The following is a 22522-nucleotide window of genomic DNA, read 5'->3' on the forward strand; positions in this document are numbered from 1 at the left end:
ATTGTTAGTTGTTAACAGAATTTTACTTTCATTTTCGCAAAGTTTTCAGAAACTTCCCGGAAAGCACGTTTTTTGCATGAATGAGCGTATGACGCGATTAAACGTTGACCTGTATCGTATTGCATTCAATCTAAATTTAAATTCACTTGTCTATAATTGGCCTCATTTTATGTTTTAATTGATGTTGTTATTATATTTGATTATCGGAAATATATGCACATTAGAAAGTTTAAAAAAATTTAATCGGATTAATGAATTCAACACTGAGTGTTTCTTTTACGGGAGGGTTTTGGTCCGGTCCCGTTTTTCATGGGAGGGTTTTTGTCCTCCCCCGTTTTTTTCATGAGAGGGTTTTTGTCCGCCCATGTTTATTCATGGGAGGGTTTTCGTCCGCCCTCTATGAAAATGTCGGGAGGGTTTTTATCCGGGAGGGGTTTTGTCCGTATTCCGTCAAGGATAAACACGATGGTAAAAATAAACTTTGTATACACAATTTACAGACGAATACATTTTAATTATTGCACTATTTTTTATATTTCTATTTTTAATGCAATTAACATTAAAAACATACATGTACACATCAGCAAAAGATCTGTCGGTTTGTACTTAGTTTCTGTGAGTGTTAGATTAGAGTTTCCTTATTAACCTTCTATCAAAATATATTGCCGTCTTAGCGAGTAGATGAGGGTGTGAATATTTGTTGTGATTGTAATAGAAACAAACGTGAGAACTGAGAAAAAGGTGTGCAAATACCATCTGTATAGGTCTGTTATGTGTAAGTGGATGTGAACATCAAAATTTCCATCTTTTATTAGATATTGTAAAATGATGTAGACATCCAATTTTCCATCATTTTTTTTAAGTTAACAATTATTTTATTCGTATTTTAATAAGGGGCATGTACAATACAAATATATAAATGCATTAAAAACTCATATCTGTAATATTATGTATTTTAATGAATGTTTATGATATATATAATAAAAATCTCGTCATTGTTGTTATTACATCCTTATTTCCAGAAAAAGGTGTTATTTGTCGTACCGGAAATAAAAAGTTAAACAGTCTTAATAAAAGAGCGATGTGATATTTCTCGTTCAATTCAATGTATTATCAACATTTCGTATCGAGGCTATTTATATACTATATACTTGTACATTTTATTAAACAGTGATTTACATGTAAATCAATCGAAGCAAAGATGTGTATGTTTTACTTAATGGTATGCCTATTGATATTGTGATGAATATCAATTTACATATTATAAGTGAATCAATAGTGACCATCAGGTTAAGATGCCTACGTATACGTTGTTTACATATGTATCGAAATGATCACGTTATCAAAAATGCACATGTATACAAATAGTCACTCGCCAACACGACACATGATCTTTTCGCATCATTGTGCTATTAAAATATCACTCAATTGAATACTTTTAATACTTCCTTTGTCTCGAATTTACACATGTATTTCTTAGAAAAACATGTCACAATAAAAACAGAAAATCACTAAAATAGTCTGATATCAAATTACCTGCAACATCTTTTAATGAAACTGGTGACGAGCTATATATGTTCACGAAAGAGCAAGCATTTTCGAAATGCTTACAAAAACAAATATGCAAATAAAAACAACAAGTGAAATTTCATGCAGAAACAATTGAAACAAAACATGAAGTATGAAACGCGATCTAAACTCACGCTCGATGTAAGACGTGTCAAATAATTCTGTAAAGACGGTAAATACAATATAAAAGAGTGGGGCAAATCACTATTTTAATTTGAAGTATTAAATGCAACTTAAAAATATATCGTTATGTGTATTCACATCAACCTGTCCTTCACCGCAAATTACAGATTTATTGCCCGACGCCCGCGCTCGAGTTTTTATCGATTGTTGGACAAACGGCACCCGGACAATCGGCACCCAGTGTTTTTTGCAGAGGCGGACACACACGGCACCCAGTAAATTTGTTGAGTTGAAAAAAACAACAAAATGTCAACGCCAAAAAAACCTAAAAGACATTGCGAAAATAGGAGTAATATCTCCGCTAAGGACCGATTTTAAGATTCACGCAAATCCGTTGAGAAAATGGGGGGCGAGCTAGGTATTACCGACTATTGATCTCGGAGAATCTGTACCGGTGACCGGTAATATCCCGGTAATTATAGAGGTAATAGATAATCCACTGATAAGAGATAACATTACGTGCGTAATAAATATTCAAGCCGTATTACACACTCGTGTGCGCTGACACAATACACAGATGCATAGCGAGAAAGTCGCTTTCCAGGCGCCAAACTGGGATATTCGCTGTCCAATCGGTAAAGAGAATGCGTATGCGGGCGTGGTTAACTCGGCTTTTATTTTTTATTGAAGTCGGTTATTAAGTAAGCGATTACCTTAGATTGACGAGGAATCACAGTTTAACAATAAACGTACTATAAAACGGGCATAATCATCACACCTTTTTTTTACTGTAAACAATTAGTGGAAACATATTGTTAACAAGAGCCAAATGTAAGACTAATACATATATATATTTATACATATATATATATATATATATATTGGGGCAAGGAAAATGCAAGCCAGTTGTAATGTCAGTCCTGTAAATGATTTTATTATCAACTAATGCATGTATTTATCAACATTTGACAAAACATAGAAATAACTAAGCCATTGTTATTAATTTGAAAACAAAAGTTTAGCTATTGTGTTTTTTTCACTTGTAAGTCGTATATTCACCGCATGAAATGTGTGTTATCATTGTCAAATCACAAATTAGTGTAAGTAGATATAATTATACTACGGGAGTGAACATCATATGTGTGCTCACATGCCTTATTATGAGTATATTTCTTCACTTTCGAAATACATCTATGTTAATATTTTATTTAAACGCAGTTTTCTTTCGACACATTTAAATCACACTTTCATGGCCGCGTCATGCGAAAATGGGTCGTATGCGTTTCGGCCAGCGTATCTTAAACCCAACATGTGCATATGCGCAGTCTGGTCAGAGGCGATGCAGCATCATGCTGTTTGCTATAAAATAACTCAAAGTGTTATGGTCTCATTATGTATCTCCTGACCAGACTGAGAGATGCGCAGGCTGAATGGGCTATATATATGATCGGCGCCTATGGAATAAGAACCATTTTCGCATGACGAGGGTCATTAAAAATCTCATTGCGAATTGAAAATGGCACATTTAAGAACAATGCTTTTCGGTACAAAATTGAATTAAAAATAGCAAACTTGTAAATAAGGACAGCCTATCAAGGCGTTCAGGAACGATTTCAAGACGTGCTGACCGAGTACGGCAAACATTGTTGTTGGATAATTAAACGATTTTCCTCTTATCGCGACACTATACTATTTCGGTAATGTTTGTTTTCTCATCTTGAAAGCAAAACTGTGTTTATCGATAGTCATTTATATATTCCCCGGACGATTTAGTGAACGAGTACTGACCCTGAAATTCTGCGAGATGGGTTTTAACGCGTAATTGTAACTGGGCCACAGTTTGTGTCGTTTGAACATACAGAGAGTAGTCCGGAATTCCTTACACTGAACAGTGCTACATCCTTTGCGCTGAGCACAGACACGGTGATGTAGCCAAAGCTCAGAGGGTTTATCTCGAATCAGCCTATGAAATATTCGAAAATATTCATGAGTGTCTGCTAGCGTTATGTAAGTCATTTAAAGTGAAAAGCTGGGTAAAACAACTACGCCTAAAAAAGCGCATTAGTGCTCTATACCTATGTTTAGGTCAGAGTTGTTGACACCGTGTGAACTGCTAGGGTAACAAGTAATGCATAAAAAACAAAGTACGGGTCAACAGGGCTATCTTTATGACTACCTAATTCGTGAGTAGAAAGTATTGCTCGCAGATTTATATTTTATTTATTTTCATCAATTATCTTATTACATATTTTGAATTTGTATATGGTGTCAAAATTCAAACGTTTTGTACAGGGAATTTTAATCATGAACTTATATTCTTAGTGAGATAGGTATTCGATATTCCAACAATATTCAATTAATATGACGGTGATTGCATATTGTCTTTGTATTCAGTTCTCATTACCATTTTCATCATACTTTCCATGCTTTCAGAACGTCCAAAAAGGGCCATGGTGTTGTTATTTTGTCTCAGTTATCTCTATAAAATAAATAGGATGATAAAAAGTGCGCACAAATCTCGACCCGTGCGTTATGAAACATAACATTCTTTATAAATTTGAATGGCGTGTGTTCATTTCTTACTTGCGATTAATTTTGAAAAATGAGTTGCGTCTTAAATTATGCAATAGCTAACAACTTCAGTGCCTTCAGCGCTTTGATTCGTATTTATAATGCTACAGTTTGGTCGCCAGTAACGGATCTTCCCTAGTAGCGGATCATTTAAAAAACGACCATTCTATTTATCTACCCCTTTTAAAATTCCGAAACAAACTTTATTTTCAAAAGCATAACCAATTGTGTTCTGAAATACGATTTTTTTTGCCAGTGATGACCTAGCTATTTTACTATCGTAGATAGTACGAACGTGTGTGAAGTTAGCCAATTTAACCTATTTAGCCTATTTAGCCGGTTAAGTACATAGGTTGATACATACATCATTTTTAGACAATTTAGCCTATTAAGCTGAAATATTAAGTTTAGTAAGCCTATTTAGCAGGTTTGGTACATACTTTCAGAATATATTACACAAAATGAATATGATTGTGAATTATTCCCATGATAAGTGGGTATGCACCTTTAAGGGCCCTTTTCGGACAAACAAGAGTTTTCCCCTGGAAACGACCTAGTGCACGCTGAACTCCCGTCGGCTGCCTGTCGGGATGATCTAGCTTCGGCCCTAGGTTTTAATAAGGGTAGGCGTCACGTACAGCCTATTTAGCGTATTATGCTCTATTGTCATATAGAGTGGGTATGCACCTTTAAGGGCCCTTTTCGGACAAACAAGAGTTATCCCCGGTGGCGACCTAGTGCACGCTAAACTCCTGTCGGCTGCCTGTCGGGCTGATCTAGCTTCGGCCCGGGGTTTTAATTAGGGTAGGCGTCACGTACAGCCTATTTAGCGTATTATGCTTTCTTGTCTTATAGAGTGGGTATGCACCTTTAAGGGCCCATTTCGGACAAACAAGAGTTATCCCCAGGAAGCGACCTAGTGCACGCTGAACTCCCGTCGGCTGCCTATCGGGCTGATCTAGTTTCGGCCCGGGGTTTTAATTTTAGTCGGCGTCACGTACAGCCTATTTAGCGTATTGTGCTCTATTGTCATATAGAGTGGGTATGCACCTTTAAGGGCCCATTTCGGACAAACAAGAGTTATTCCCCGGAAACGACCTAGTGCACGCTGAACTCTGGTCGGCTGCCTGTTGGACTGATCTAGTTATGGCCCGGGGTTTTCATTAGGGTAGGCGTCACGTACAGCCTATTTATCGTAATATTCTCTATTGTCATATAGAGTGGGTATGCACCTTTAAATGCCCATTTCGGACTATCAAGAGTTATCCATCCGAAGCGATCTAGTGCACGCTGAACTCCCGTCGGCTGCATGTCGGGCTGATCTAGTTTCGGCCCGGGGTTTTAATTTGGGTCGGCGTCACGTACAGCCTATTTAGCTTATTATGCTCTATTGTCATATATAGTGGGTATGCACCTTTAAGGGCCCATTTCGGACAAACAAGAGTTATTCCCCGGAAACAAACTAGTGCACGCTGAACTCCCGTCGGCTGCCTGTCAGGCTGATCTAGTTTCGGCCCGGGGTTTTAATTTGGGTCGGCGTCACGTACAGCCTATTTAGCGTATTATGCTCTAATGTCATATAGAGTGGGTATACACCTTTAAGAGCCCATTTCGGACAAACAAGAGTTATCCCCCGGGAAGGACATTGTGCACGCTGAACTCCCGTCGGCTGCCTGTCGGGCTGATCTAGTTTCGGCCAGGGGTTTTAATTAGGGTAGGCGTCACGTACAGTCTATTTAGCGTATTATGCTCTATTGTCATATAGAGTGGGTATGCACCTTTAAGGGCCCATTTCGGACAAACAAGAGTTATCCCCCGGAAACGACCTAGTGCACGCTGAACTCCCGTCGGCTGCCTGTCGGGCTGATCTAGTTTCGGTCCGGGGTTTTAATTTGGGTCAGCATCACGTACAGCCTATTTAGCGTATTATGCTCTATTGTAATATAGAGTGGGTATGCACCTTTAAGGGCCCATTTCGGACAAACAAGAGCTATCCCCCGGAAACGACCTAGTGCACGCTAAACTCCCGTCGGCTGCCTGTCGGGCTGATCTAGTTTCGGCCAGGGGTTTTAATTAGGGTAAGCGTCACGTACAGCCTATTTAGCGTATTATGCTCTATTGTCATATAGAGTGGGTATGCACCTTTAAGGGCTCTTTTCGGACAAACAAGAGTTATCCCCGGTGGCGACCTAGTGCACGCTAAACTCCTGTCGGCTGCCTGTCGGGCTGATCTAGCTTCGGCCCGGGGTTTTAATTAGGGTAGGCGTCACGTACAGCCTATTTAGCGTATTATGCTTTCTTGTCTTATAGAGTGGGTATGCACCTTTAAGGGCCCATTTCGGACAAACAAGAGTTATCCCCAGGAAGCGACCTAGTGCACGCTGAACTCCCGTCGGCTGCCTGTCGGGCTGATCTAGTTTCGGCCCGGGGTTTTAATTTTAGTCGGCGTCACGTACAGCCTATTTAGCGTATTATGCTCTATTGTCATATAGAGTGGGTATGCACCTTTAAGGTCCCATTTCGGACAAACAAGAGTTATTCCCCGGAAACGACCTAGTGCACGCTGAACTCTGGTCGGCTGCCTGTCGGACTGATCTAGTTATGGCCCGGGGTTTTCATTAGGGTAGGCGTCACGTACAGCCTATTTATCGTAATATTGTCTATTGTCATATAGAGTGGGTATGCACCTTTAAATGCCCATTTCGGACTATCAAGAGTTATCCATCCGAAGCGACCTAGTGCACGCTGAACTCCCGTCGGCTGCATGTCGGGCTGATCTAGTTTCGGCCCGGGGTTTTAATTTGGGTCGGCGTCACGTACAGCCTATTTAGCTTATTATGCTCTATTGTCATATAGAGTGGGTATGCACCTTTAAGGGCCCATTTCGGACAAACAAGAGTTATTCCCCGGAAACAAACTAGTGCACGCTGAACTCCCGTCGGCTGCCTGTCGGGCTGATCTAGTTTCGGCCCGGGGTTTTAATTTGGGTCGGCGTCACGTACAGCCTATTTAGCGTATTATGCTCTAATGTCATATAGAGTGGGTATACACCTTTAAGAGCCCATTTCGGACAAACAAGAGTTATCCCCCGGGAAGGACATTGTGCACGCTGAACTCCCGTCGGCTGCCTGTCGGCCTGATCTAGTTTCGGCCAGGGGTTTTAATTAGGGTAGGCGTCACGTACAGTCTATTTAGCGTATTATGCTCTATTGTCATATAGATCGGGTATGCACCTTTAAGGGCCCATTTCGGACAAACAAGAGTTATCCCCCGGAAACGACCTAGTGCACGCTGAACTCCCGTCGGCTGCCTGTCGGGCTGATCTAGTTTCGGTCCGTGGTTTTAATTTGGGTCAGCGTCACGTACAGCCTATTTAGCGTATTATGCTCTATTGTAATATAGAGTGGGTATGCACCTTTAAGGGCCCATTTCGGACAAACAAGAGCTATCCCCCGGAAACGACCTAGTGCATGCTAAACCCCCGTCGGCTGCCTGTCGGGCTGATCTAGTTTCGGCCAGGGGTTTTAATTAGGGTAAGCGTCACGTACAGCCTATTTAGCGTATTATGCTCTATTGTCATATAGAGTGGGTATGCACCTTTAAGGGCCCATTTCGGACAAACAAGAGTTATCCCCCGGAAGCGACCTAGTGCACGCTGAACTCCCGTCGGCTGCCTGTCGTGCTGATCTAGTTTCGGCCCGGGTTTTTTATTTGGGTCGGCGTCACGTACAGCATATTTAGCGTATTATGCTCTATTGTCATATAGAGTGGGTATGCACAGTTAAGGGTCCATTTCGGACAAACAAGAATTATCCCACGGAAACGACCTAGTGCACGCTGAACTCCCGTCGGCTGCCTGTCGGGCTGATCTAGTTTCGGCCCTGGGTTTTGGTTTGGGTCGGCGTCATGTACAGCCTATTTAGCGTATTATGCTCTATTGTCATATAGAATGGGTATGCATCTTTAAGGGCCCTTTTCGGACAAACAAGAGTTATCCCCCGGAAGCGACGTAGTGCAAGCTAAACTCCCGTTGGCTGCCTGTCGGGCTCATCTAGTTTCGGCCCGGGGTTTTAATTAGGGTCTGCCTAACCTACAGCCTTTTTCGCGAATTAGGCTCTATATACATGGCGAGTGGGTATGCACTTTTATGGGCCCTTTCGGATAAACAAGAGTTATCCCCTTGTAGCGGTCTAGTGCACGCTGAACTCCAGTCGGCTGCCTGTCGGGATGATCTAGTTTCTGCCCGGGGTTTTCATTAGGATCGGCGTCACATACAGCCTATTTAGCGTATGTATTATGCTCTATTTACATGGCGAGTATGTATGCACCTTTAAGGGCCCCTTTCGTACAAAAAAAAGAGTAATCCCCGGAGGTGACCTAGTGCAAGCTAAACTCCAGTTGGCTGCCTGTCGGGCTGATCTAGTTTCGGCCCGGGGTTTAAATTAGGGTCGTCGTCACCTACAGCCTTTTTAGCGAATTAGGCTCTATTTACATGGCGAGCGGGTATGCACCTTTAAGGACCCCTTTCGGACAACGAGTTTTCCCCCAGAAGTGAGCTAGTGCACGCTGAACTCCCGTCGGCTGCCTGTCGGGCTGATCTAGTTTCGGCCCTGGGTTTTAATTAGGGTCGGCGTCACCTACAGCCTTTCAAGCGTATATATTAGGCTTTATTTACATGGCGAGTGTGTATGCACCTTAAAGGGTCCTTTTTGGACAAAGAGGAGTTATCCCCCGGAAGCGACCTAGCGCAAGCTGAACTCCCGTTGGCTTTCTGTCGGGCTGATGTAGTTTCGGCCCGGTGTTTAAATTAGGGTCTGCGTCATCTACAGCCTATTTAGCGAATGAGGCTTTATTTACATGGCAAGTTGGTATGCACCTTTTAGGGACCTTTTCGGAAAAACATGAGTTATCCCCCAGAAGCGATCTAGTGCAAGCTTAACTCCCGTCTTCGGAGTCTTACAATATACGAAGATTTACAATCCTTTCAATTTCAGTTAAAAATACCCAACATTTTATAATTATGTGACATGTTTGGCTTACTTTATCTGAATATTGCAGATTTTGTATTTATTTGTATTGGTAATTTACAGGACAGAAAAAGAAAAAGGGTTATCATCCTTATATGTTAATGTAAAACAAGTGACCTCCAGCGTTAGGCAAGTTTTGACATCAGGGGCATAATGTTAAATAGTTCGGTAGATTTTTCATATATTCTATATACTAAATGTGTAACTCATGTGCATTGCGGTTTAAGTTTATCAGTTTAAGTTAAATTAATAAGCCCTCGGGTCTAGGGGTTACTAGTTTTACTTAAACCAGTTTAATTCAGTAAGGGAGAAACCCGGTTTTAATATGTCTTCTATGGCAAAAAAAAACAACATTGAACATATTTCCAAACATTGTAACAAAGCACAAAAGCAAGAGGGTAAAGCGAGAGCTAAGAATAACTAATATATATGGCGTTCCCTCCAAATTACTGTCATACACGGCATGTGCTCGAGTACTGTTTAACAGATATTGTTTTGCAATTTTGTGTTAAAGTTGTTTAAAAAGCGACGAGTGTTTCATTTCATTTAAATTTAATGATCAAATGTACCAAAGTATTTCTATTGGACCTATGATGTGCTTTTTAGCAACCACTCAATATTGACACTGAATGAAGAAGACTACAAATGGAATTGCCTTCAGAATCATAACCAAATAAAGCTTTTAATCGTTCTTATTGACAAACGATCTGCATATATCATTAATTTACGACTGCAATAGCCTTGCAAAAAAACTATTTTGAGATTCATCGCCTCTTCAAATAAAGACCAAAACGTTTGTCAGGATTGCAAGAAGTCTTTAGAATTACAAATACTTGAAACGGTATTTAATGATATCTTTTGCATTCATAACCCTAAACAAACGTGTCATATTTATCCGCACTATGTATGCGATCTAATCTTTTATCTCCTCCGTTGCTTTTCATTGCTTGCAATACTCAAAATTCAATCCCTAAATGTATTATACATACAGCACACAATCCAAACACGGTGCATGCCTAAACTAAAAAAAATAATCAAAAACTAATTAACAAGATATCACACAACAAAACATTTAAACCTTAATGTACTCCGGGTACAGAAAATATGCTTACACGTACCCAGCCAATTTATACTTTAACCGAGTTTTATTCCCGCCCAAAATCCGATGACGTAAAACGCGCTACGGAAAACAAAACAAAATTCTCTTTGAATAAAGCCTGCCTCATCATGCTTTTTCAAGTGGGAATTGCGATAATATAGCGGCAATTTTACAGAATATTTACATAAATATAAACATACTTAATTTGAAAATATTTCGCCGACAACGGCAAATTTCGCGTAAAAATTTCCGGGTTACTTTCAGTATATTTTTCGTACCAGAGATATATTTAAGTTTATTTAAGAGTACCCGGGGTACATTTAAATGGTACCCGAGCCGACAATAACCAATCGAGCATCAGTAAGTTACCCTTAACATAGGTAACCAAATACCACAAGTGGCACCAATTATAATGATAAAAGTGAATTAAATTTTAAAAAGTCTAACATGAATAAGGTGTTGTCATGATTAATAAGAATAATCATGACCACATTTATCTGTTACTTATTTTCGATAGTTTTTTATCCTCTTCTTCATTTACACTGTTTTTTTCCATTCCATTCAAATGTGTGACACGCGTTCGGACTATTGTCAAAATGTTAATATGTTAACTAGTCCCGCACTCTGGATCAGCAGACGATTTATTGCTTAAATCTCATGGTGGATTCCGGAGATACTAGTAGTTGATGTATCATGATTGCTAGTCCCTTTAGATAAAATAAAATCTTGTTAGTCCTAAAGCGGCCCTTTAAGGTGCATACCAACTCGCAATGTATATAGCGCATTATACGCTAAATAGGCTGAAGGTGACGCGGACCATAATTAAAACACCAGGCCGAACTAGATCAGCCCGGAAGGCAGCCGTGGGGATTTCAGTGTGCACTAGGTCGCTTCCTCGGGATAACTCTTGTTTGTCCGAAAGCGCCCCTTAAAAGTGCATACCCATTCGAGATGTAAATAGAGCATACTACGCGAAGTAGGCTTATGTGAAGAAGAGACAACTTCGAACCCCGGGCCGAAACCAGATCAACCCGACAGGCAGCCGACTGGAGTTCAGCGTGCACTATGTCGCTTACGGGTGATAACTCTTTTAAGTCCGAAAGCGGCCCTTAACCTCGTAATGTAAAAAGCGACTATTACGCTAAATAGGCTGTATGTGACGCACACCATAATTAAAACCTCGGATCGAAACTAGGTCATCCCGACAGGCAGCCGACATAAGTTCAGCGTGCACTATGTCGCTTCCGGGGGATAACTGGTTTGTCCGAACACTGACCTAAAAGCTGTATACCCACTCGCAATGTAAATAGCGCATAATATGGTAAATAGGCTGTAGGTGACGCCGGACCTAATTAAAGTCCCGGCCGCAACTACATTGGCCCGACATGCAGCCGTCGAGAGTTCAGCGTGCAAAAGGTCGTTTCCGGTGAATAACTCTTTTTTGTCCGAAAGCTGCCCTTAAAGGTTCATATTCGCTCGCCATCTTAATAGCTCCTTATACGCTAAATAGGCTGTATGTCTCGCAGACCCTATTTAAACTCCCGGGTCAAAACTAGGTTAGCCCGACAGGCAGCCGACGCAAGTTCAGCGTGCACTATGTCGCTTTCCAGGGATAACTCTTGTTTGTCCGAAAGCGGCTCTTATACACACTCGCCATGTACATAGCGCCTAACCCGCAAAATAGGCTGTTTGTGACGCCGACCTTAATTAAAACCCGGGCCGAAAACAGATCAACCCGACATGCAGCCGAGGTGAGTTCAGCGTGCACTAGGTAGCTTCCGGTGGGATAACTCTTGTTTGTCCGAAAGCAGTCCTTATAGATGCATACCAACTCGCCATTTTAATAACGTCTTATAGGCTAAAAAGCCTGTATGTGACGCCGACCCTTATAAAACCCAGGTTAAAAACTGGATTAACCCGACAGGCAGCCGACGTGAGTTCAGCATGCACCAGGTCACTTCCGGGGTATAACTCATGTTTGTCCGAAAAAAGGCCCTTAAAGGTTCATGACAACTCGTCATGAAAGTAGCGCATGATACGCTAAATATGCAGTTTGTGACGCCGACCCTATTAAGACCACGGGACAAAACAAGGCCAGCTAAACAGGCAGCCGACCGAAGTTTAGCTTACATTAGATCGCTGCAGGAGAATAAGTCTTTTTTGTCCGAAAGGGGCCCTTAAAGGTGCATACCCACTCCCCATGTAAAAAGAGCATAACAAATACGCTAAAAGGCTGCAGATGAGGCCGTCCCTACTTAAAATCCCGGGCCGAAACTAAATCAGCCCGACAGGCAGCCGACGGGAGTTAAGCGAGCACTAGGTCGCTTTCGGGGAATAACTCTTGTTTGTCCGAACGGGGCTATTATAGGTGCATACCCACTCACCATGTAAATAGCGCCTTATTCACTAAATAGGCTGAAGGTGACGTAAACCCTAACTGAATTCTCGGGCCGCAACTAGATCAGCCGAATAGAAAGCCGACGGGAGTTCAGCGTGCACAAGGTCGCTTCCGGGGGATAACTCTTGTTTGTCCAAAAGGAACCATTATAGGTATATGCCCACTTGCCAAGTAACTAGAGCATAATACATACGCTAAACTGGCCGCATTTTAAACCCCGGGCCGAAACTAGATCAGCCCGACAGAAAGCCAACGGGAGTTCAGCGTGCACTAGGTCGCGTCCGGTTAATAAATCTTATTTGAACGAAAGGGGCTCTTAAAGACATACGCTTAATAAGCTGGAGATGGCGCCGACCGGGGGAAAACTCTTGTTTGTCCGAAAGGGGCCTTAAAGGTGCATACCCACTCGCCATGTAAATAATGCATAATACGCGAAATAGGCTGTGGGTGACGCCGACCCTAATTAAAATCAAGGGCCGAAACTAGATCAGCCCGACATGCAGCCGAAGAGAGTTCAGCTTGCACTAGGTCGCTTGCGGGTGATAACTCTTAATTGTCCGAATGCGACCCTTAAAGGTCCATACCCAGTCGCCATGTAAATAGTTCATAATGCGCTATTTTGGCTTAAGGTGACTTCGACCCTAATTAAAACACAGGGCCGAAACTAGATCAGCCCGACAGGCAGCTAACGGGATTTCAGTGTGCACAAGGTCGCTTCCGGTGGATAACTCCTGTTTGTCCGAAAGGGGCACTAAAATGTGCATACCCAGTCGCCATGTAAATAGAGCATAATACGCTTAATAGGCTGTAGGTGACGCCGACCCTAATTAAAACCCCGGGCCAAAACTAGATCAGCTCGACAGGCAGCCATCGAGAGTAAATCTTGCACTAGGTCGCTTCCGGGGGATTACAGCCGAAACTAGATCAGACCGACTTTCAGCCGCCGGGAGTTCAGCGTGCACTAGGTCGGAACCGGGGTATAACTCTTGTTTGTCCGAAAGCTGCCGTTATAGGTGCATATCCACTCACAATGTAAATAGCTCATTATACACATAATAGGCTGTATGTGACGCCGACCCTAATTAAAACCTCGGGCCGCAATTAGTTTATCCCGATTGCAGCCGACGTGAGTTCAGCGTGCACTAGTTCGCTTCCGTTGGAGAACTCTTGTTTGTCCGCAAGTGGCCCTTAAATGAGCATGCCCACTCTTAATATAATACGCTAAATAGTCTATATGTGACACCGACCCTTATTAAAACCCCGGGCCGAAATTAGATCAGTCCGAAAGGCAGCCGACGGGAGGTCAGCTTTAACAAGGTCGCTTCCTGTGTATAACTCTTGGTTGTCTTAAAGGGGCTTTTAAAGGTGCATACAAACTCGTTGTGGAAATGGCTTGTCAATAGCCTGCTAAACAGGCTGTACATTTTATCCTATTTAAATTTTGCTAAAAATGCAAAATAGGTTGAGCATTTAGTATGATGCTATTTAGCCTGAAAAGGCTTATTCTATTTAATAAACTTTCGAAAAAGGCGTATAAAGGCGAATAGGCTTCTTATAAGGCTAAATAATTATATTTCAACCTATTTAATTTACTCGCCTGGTAGACTGACAAGGCTGCTCAATAGGCTTAAAGTGAATAATAGGATGTTTGTCTCCACCTATTTTATAAGAGTTCTTAAAAGCTAAATAGACTGATTCAGAATAGGTTTTCTAAATAGCCTAAATATGATGTATGTTTCAACCTATTTCATATAATTGTTAAATAGACTAAATTAGCAGGAAAGGCTGCTTAATAGGCTTAAGAGGCTAAAAAGGATGTATGTTAAAATACATGAACCTAACTTGCAATATTGGCTTAATAGGCGGAACATACTGCTAAATATGCTAATAAGAACGTATTTTTCAGCATATGTACCAAACTTGCTAAATAGGCTAAATAGGCTGAAAAGGCTGCTTAATATGCTAAATATGCTTAGAATGATGTATTTTCCAACCTATGTACTGAACTTGTTAAATAGGCTAAATAGGCTAAAAACGCCTCTAAATTGGCTATATTGACTAAATAGGATGCATATTTCAACCTATGTACTAGACTTGTTAAATAGGCAAATAGGCTGAAAATGGTGTTAAAAAAGGCTTAAAAGGCTAAATAGGATTCATGTTTCAACCTATGTACTAAACTTGTTAAAAAGGCTTAATAGGCTGAATAGGGTGCCAAATAAGCTTAATAGGCTCATTATGATGCATGTGTCAACCTTTGTACTTAACTTGCTTAATAGGCTAAATTTTCTGAAAAGGGCACTAAATAGGTTAAATAGGATGCATGTTCCAACCTACCGGTATGTACTTTACTTGTTTAATAGCCTAATAGGCTGAAAAGGATGCCAAATAAGCTAAATAGGCTCAATATGGTGCATGTGTCAACCGTTTTTTTGCACTTAACTTGCTAAATAGGCTAAATAGGCTCAACAGGTTACTTAATCGGCTAAATAGGATGCCTGTGTCAAGCTATGTACTAGTTTTGTTAAAAAGGCTAAATAGGCAGAAAATGGTGCTAAATAGGCTAAACAGGCTAAATAGGATGCATGTTTTAAACCTATGTAATAGACTTGTAAAAGGGCTAAATAGGAAGAAAAGACTGCCAAATATGCTAAAAAGCCTAAATAGGATGCATATGTAAATCTATGTACTAAACTTTATAAATAGGCTAAATAGGCTGAAAAGAGTGCTAAATACGCTTGATAGGCTTAATGGGATGCATGTGTCAACCTATGTACTAAACTTGTTAAATATGCTAAATAGGCAGAAAAGGGTGCTAAATAGGCTAAATAGGATGCATGTGTCATCCTATGTACTTAACTTGTTTAATAGGCTAAATAGGCTGAAAAGGTTGTTAAATAGGATATGTAGGCTAAATAGGATGCATGGTTCAACCAATGTTCTCAACTTGCTAAATAGGCTAAATAGGCTGGAGAGAGTGTTAAATAGGACAAATAGACTAAATATGATGCATGTGTCAACCTATTTACTTAACGTGTTAAATAGGCTATATATGCTGAAAAAGGTGCTTAATAAACTAAATAGGCTAAATAGAATGTATGTTTAAATCTATGTACTTAACTTGCTAAATAGGCTTAAAAGGCTAAATAGGGTGCTAAATAGGCTTAATATGCCGAATAGGATGCATGTGTCAACCTATGTACTTAACTTGTTAAATAGGCTGAAAAGGGTATTAATAAGGCTAAATAGGATGCATGTGTCAACCTATGTACATGTACTAAACTTGTTAAATAGGCTAAATAGGATGAAAGGGGTCCTAAATAAGCTAAATATGATGCATGTTTCAACCCATGTACTAAACTTGCTAAATATTTTGAAGAGGGTGCTAAATAGGCTAAATAGGATTCATGTGTCAACCTATGTACTTTACTTGTTAAATAGGCTAAATAGGCTGAACAGGGTGCTAAATAGGCTAAATAGGCTTAATATGATGTATGTTATAGCATATGTACTAACCTTGCTAAATAGGCTAAATAGGGTGCATGTGTCAACGTATGTACTTAACTTGTTAATTAGTCCAAATAGGCTGAAAAGGGTGTTAAATAGGCTAAATAGGATGAAAGTTTTAACCTATGAACTAAACTTGATAAATAGGCTAAATAGGCTTACTCCACACACGTTTCAGCCCGATAGGCAGTCGACGGCTGGTCAGCGTGCACTAGGTCGCTTCCGGGGAATAACTCTTGTTCGTCCGAAAGGGACCCGTAAAGAAACATGCCCACTCAAAGGAAAAAGGTCGCGTAATACGCTAAATAGGCTGCACCTGACTCCGATCCTAATTAAAAGTCCCGGCCGAAACTAGTTCAGCCCGATAGGCAGTCGACGGCTGGTCAGCGTGCACTAGGTCGCTTCCGAGGGATAACTCTTGTTCGTCCGAATAGGGCCCTAAAAAGGGCATGCCAGCTCACAGGCAAAATGTCGCGTAATACGCTAAATGGGCTGCACCTGACTCCGAACCTAATTTAAGTCCCGGCCGAAACTAGTTTAGCCAGATAGGCAGTCGACGGCTGGTCAGCGTGCACTATGTCGCTTCCGGGGGATAACTCTTGTTCGTCCGAAAGGGGCCCTTAAAGGGGCATGCCCACTCACAAGCAAAATGTCGCGTAATACGCTAAATAGGCTGCACCTGACTCCGATCCTTATTAAAAGTCCAGGCCGAAACTAGTTCAGACCGATAGGCAGTCGACGGCTGGTCAGCGTGCACTAGGTCGCTTCCGGGGGATAACTCTTGTTCGTCCGAAAGGGGCCCTTAAAGGGGCATGCCCACTTACAGGCAAAATGTCGCGTAATACGCTAAATAGGCTGCACCTGACTCCGATCCTAATTAAAAGTCCAGGTCGAATCTATTTCAGCCCGATATGCAGTCGACGGCTGGTCAGCGTGCACTAGGTCGCTTCCGGGGGATAACTCTTGTTCGTCCGAAAGGGGCCCTTAAAGGGGCATGCCCGTTCACTGGGAAATGACGCATACGAGAAATAGCTAAATAGGCTGCATGCACGGGGCCGACCCTAATTAAAAGTACCGGCCGAAACTAGTTCAGCCCGATAGGCCGTCGACGGCTGGTCAGCGTGCACTACATCGCTTCCAGGGAATAAATAGGCTAAATAGGATATGTTTGTCTACGTATGTACTAAACTTGCTAAATAGGCTAAAAAGGCTGTTAAATAGGCTAAATAGGCTAAATAGGATGTATGTTTTGACCTATGTTCTAAAATTTCTAAATAGGCTAAAAAGGCTGAAGAGGCTGTTAAATAGGCTAAATAGGCTAAATAGGATGTATATTTCAACCTATGTACTAAATAGGCTAAATAGGCTTAATGGGCTAAATAGGCTAACTTCACACACGTATAGTACGATATGTACTCACAGTGTTTACAAATTGAGCCTCGCTCTGGATAATTAACATTCGAAGAAACACGTACCGTTAATTTTATACAATCTTTTCCATCAACATACTTTTGCCATTCAAATGTTAGTAATAAAAGATTAAATTAACATAAAACATATCATATAAACTGCTGTTTAACCGTTTTACACGCACCATTTGAAAACCAAGTGAAGTCGCCAGTAGCGAATCACGTTAAGAAAGATGGCGAAAAAAGTATCAGAAAGAGGGGATCGTTATGGCAAGCGGTTCGACGCATAATCCCAAGAAACTAGGTTTCTTATGAGAACATAGGTTTTTAAATGAGAACCTAGGTTCTCATAAAAACTCAGGTTCTCATTTAAAAACTTGGGTTCTTGAAGCCATGTGCAATCTTCAAGCGAGAACCTAGGTTCTCATTCTGAAAACCTAGACTCTCATGAGAAACCTAGTTTCTTGGGATTACGCGTCGAACCGCAAGAAACTAGGTTTCACATGAGATTATTCTAGACATCCCTAATTTTGGAAATAAATTGATCCAATTTAGATGGATTGGAAAGTCCACTAGGCATAAATGGGTTAAATTATCAAATCGTTATTTCGAGTCGCGTACGTTAAGGCATAAATTTTATAAGAACAAGAAGTTTTCTTATAATTCATTGATTGATGTAAACATCTTTCTGTGTAGGATAAGGACATAAACCATTGAGCAAATTAAAGTGTATCATTTAAAGGGCGTTCGCATCATTCGTGACCTATACGTGAACCTCTTTAGTGTATATTAACTTCATAAGCCTGTTAAAAGAGTACAAGCGTAAAAGTGCGTTTATACACGGTATAATTATCCTCAATTCTAGCCAATAAAACCAGTTTTCTTAAGTTATGACATTTTCGAACTGTTAATTTACAACATGTCAAGATGTTAATGAGAATCTAATGAAGCGAAGCATATTTGTATAGCTCATTTATTTTATAGACTGAAAATATTATAAAAATATTGCCTTTCTAAATACGTCACTAATATGACAGATTTGTCAATTTAAGTAGTTTAAACTTTAAAATATCATCCTTGAAAACAAACGCAGAAATTTATATCATTTTATTAAAGATTACAATGCGCATGCGCGTCATCTCGTGCTCTTAGAGTCATCTCCTTATTTATTTATTTTGTACGAATGCAAAAACTAGCTATAAGATCGGTAAGACGCCAATATCTTTATGAATTTGGGAACGTGTATATGTTTAAAAAAGGTTTAATGTCGTTAGAGATTTCATAGGATTAGACATTTGATCATCACACATGCAAAACACATTGATTAGCTTGTAAAACTCCACCATGTCACAACTTATGAAGGTCCTCACGTTTTCTATTGTGTTTGTTTATACGTCTGTACATTTATGTATGAATAAATCCTCGCTGAATCGCACTTCATTGTCTGATTTTAAAACTAATGCGCAATATGTTTAAGAAAACATATACAACCAACTCACCCTGTCGAGTGCTCCGTAAATCTTACAAATGCTTCAGTGGTCGTTAGCGTCCCATCGGAAGAAGCATTCGCTCATTTATAAATGCATGTCAAAAATGAGACGCACCCGTGTTTAACGGCCGTGTATTTCCAAACAGATGGTTTCGAACACATTCATAGTGCTGAAATATCGATATTATTAAGTTCTCAGTAGAATAAGTGGTTTGTTGTTTCGTGGGTCGTAACGGGTTTGGGTAAATTTATTATACAAATCAGAGCACATTACGGATGTATCACGACTTCCAATTTTTGCATTTATAGCCATCAAATAATTCACAATAATATTACAATCATAAAAAACCACTGTATCTTGAGTTTATTATCTGTCAACTGAAACAGTAAATCATGAAGAATAACGCATTCGCAATTCAAGATCGACATTTAAGCCAAACACTAAAGCCGTGAATCAAACACAAAGGGAAACACAACAGTATTGAATGACGTTATAAAAATTTAAAAAAAAGTCAAAAGCATCAAATTTCTTCATATGCGCTAAATGCAAGTGCATTCTCACAACAAACATAAACAAGATAAGTATTGATGCAAAGCATCAAAGGGTGTCGGAAATTTCAGTGCAAAAGGCACTCAATGAAGTTACATGGAACGATTTTTTTTCTACTGTAAATATTAATATATTGGCCGATTATTTTAAACAAAATAGAAAAAGATACTGATATAACCATTTTCTATAATTTTGTGTTATAACTCCCAAATAACCATTATTTATGATGCTGTGTTATAACCCCCAAATAACCATTATCTATGATTTTGTGTTGTAACTCCCAAATATTTCATAGTTCATTTTATTTACATTGGTTTCCTTTTTTACTGGCATCCGTGTGCATTTTTCATTAATGGAACAGAACTGTGTAGGTTTTAAAAAATCTGCCTCATCTTGTAATTGTAATTTCATATTTTTCTCAACTTCAAGGGGAGATGATTCTGAACTTTTTCTTACGTTGTTCATTTACGATAGGGGTTGAGTACTCATTGATATGAAAACACTGTAAAAGTTTGAAAAAAAAATGAATGAAATCTGTAAATTGCATAAAGAAGCTGCATTTCACAATACTTTGAAATTCAGTAAAAGATCATAACAGATTTATTGCTCCGATATTCATCATTTTCAATAGGGTTCGATTAATACTGATATAAAAACACTTAACAAGTTTGGAAAGATTCAGACGAAAGTTGTGAAATCGTTTAAACAAGTGGAAATTGTTTATTTTGTCAAATTTAATAGAAAAAAATTCTGGACTTATTGTCCCGATGTTTCTCATTTTAAATGAGGTAAAAATGCTCATTGATATGAAGAAACTGTAAGTTTGGAAAGAATCTGATGAAAAATGTGACATAATCACCTAACCAAGCAGTTTTTCACTTTTATTTTTAAATTCAAAGAGACATAATTCTGGACTTATGGTCCGATATTGCTCATATAGAGTTTGGGTTGGGTCCTCATTGATAAAAAACCCTGTGCAACTTTGGGAACAATCGGATGAAAATTTTGGACTTCGAACAACGATTTCAAAATTCCTCAAATTCTAAGGAAGATAACTATGGACGTAATGGTCGGATAATGCTATAGGGCCCAAACGTGTCGCGCTTCGCGCTCTATATGTGGTTCTTAAAACAAACTCCAAGGAGTGCTTGACTCTAGGGAAACGGGTTGCTGGGACACAGCTCCTCCTTGATAAGCGGCTGCTTCCTTTATCGCAATTCATTGTTACAATCAATAATACGTGTCGCGTTTCGCGCTCTATATGTGGTAGGAATAGTACTTAGGGCCTATGATAGACAACCATAAAAATACATGGATAATAAATGTGTTGTTTGCATTTATTTGTTAATATAAAAACACGTGTATTTTTTATAAGATATTTAAGTGATATAAGAAATTTTAATTAACGTTGTCACCACGCGGCATCCATTAATTTTAATAAAAATGTCCAATTGTAGTAAAATGAATTTTAAAATGTCTACATAAAATAAAGCTTTATTATATTTATAAACCTGACTGAAAAAAATTGTCAGCCGCCGAACTGTCCCGTTCTTGCCGGAACCCGGGATTGAACCGGGGGCCTTTAGATGATTGTTTCGTAAATAACTTCAGACTAACGCTCTTCCAACTGAGCTATTCCGGCTGACATTCACTTATGTACTGCTATGTTGTGAAGTTGTGCATTGCGATCGTTATTATATGTCTATTAATACACTAATACATTGTACGTTTTCGTACCACTACGCCTTCAAATAAACTTGCTTGCGCGATAGGTCGTCAAATATCGTACTACATTGATTCTCCACTAAATAAGCAAATTAGAAAAACCACAAAATAAATGTATTTTGATTATGTTTTGTCTTTAAACAAAACCAGAAAGTTACGCGTGTTTGCCCAGTCGCTGTGATCTTTCCCCTGTGATCAGTTGTGGATCAGTTATTAATTGAAACAATTAGCTTTGCATTATTGGCAATAAATGTTGTAATAAATGTAATAGGCAAAAATGCAGTACTTATTTACACTAATTTCACAAAAAATCACAACTTTGCAAGATATTCTTGAAACGAAAATATATACATTGATCCATAAAATAACTTCTCCTCCCATAAGCGAAAAAAAGCATTATATACTTGTCGCCGCTCTCCAGAGCGACGCCAATAAATGCATCTGGCGAGTCAGTTGTTTCTCCCGTCGAGACCTAGAGCTGCATACTTGTGTATTTAAATCCCTGTTAAGTATGCGTATCTCCTGCACAATCGTTTATTCAACGAATCATCGTATTTCATTAAATGTGCAAAAGGAAGCTTTATAAGAAAACTATAACATGAGCATCCATGAAAAAGGTTATTTCTTAAATTGACGTTCCTTAATTGCACGCGGATATGAATGTGAACATGTGAATTCAAACTTACCTCTTAACGCAGATGTACCGGTATAATTTTATTGCTTGAAGAATAGTGACATTTATAAACCGTAAAAAAAAGCGTTATATTTTCATAGAGGAAAAACCCCAAGTCATGGAGAAATACACAGCAAACTGCAAGGCGCACCGGAAGGGAATGGCACCAGAGGAGGTCGCGGAATACTACACTACTTGGGCCGAAAATCAACAGTACGATTTAGTAAGGTCATAGTTTTTGATCTTCTATACGTGAAATCAACATACATTTTATAATCTTACGTATGAGTATTAAATATTAGAACAAACATTTGTACATTTGTAACTTTGTAGATATGCACTTGCATTATAGATTGCTGAATCCCGAAATTCCAGCAGATTT

At 39.7% G+C, this 22522-nt stretch overlaps 2 protein-coding genes across 13 annotated transcripts in view; both read left to right on the plus strand.

Moving 5' to 3' along the window:
* The window catches only part of LOC127877406 (methyltransferase-like protein 27), a 90279-nt gene that overhangs the window by 20314 nt on the left and 47443 nt on the right, over window positions 1-22522 (plus strand). The gene's annotated exons all lie outside the window — the stretch shown is intronic.
* LOC127877407 (methyltransferase-like protein 27) overlaps window positions 1-22522 on the plus strand; it is a 46936-nt gene that overhangs the window by 20206 nt on the left and 4208 nt on the right. For all 10 annotated transcript variants that reach the window (XM_052423251.1, XM_052423244.1, XM_052423246.1 and 7 more), the window contains exon 2: window positions 22242-22363. In XM_052423251.1, coding sequence (XP_052279211.1) covers window positions 22259-22363 — 105 coding nt within the window. In that variant the 5' untranslated portion in view covers window positions 22242-22258. The remainder of the gene's footprint in view (window positions 1-22241; window positions 22364-22522) is intronic.

The sequence above is a fragment of the Dreissena polymorpha genome, chromosome 4, assembly GCF_020536995.1.
Source record: "Dreissena polymorpha isolate Duluth1 chromosome 4, UMN_Dpol_1.0, whole genome shotgun sequence".
NCBI classification, from domain to species: Eukaryota; Metazoa; Mollusca; class Bivalvia; order Myida; family Dreissenidae; genus Dreissena; species Dreissena polymorpha.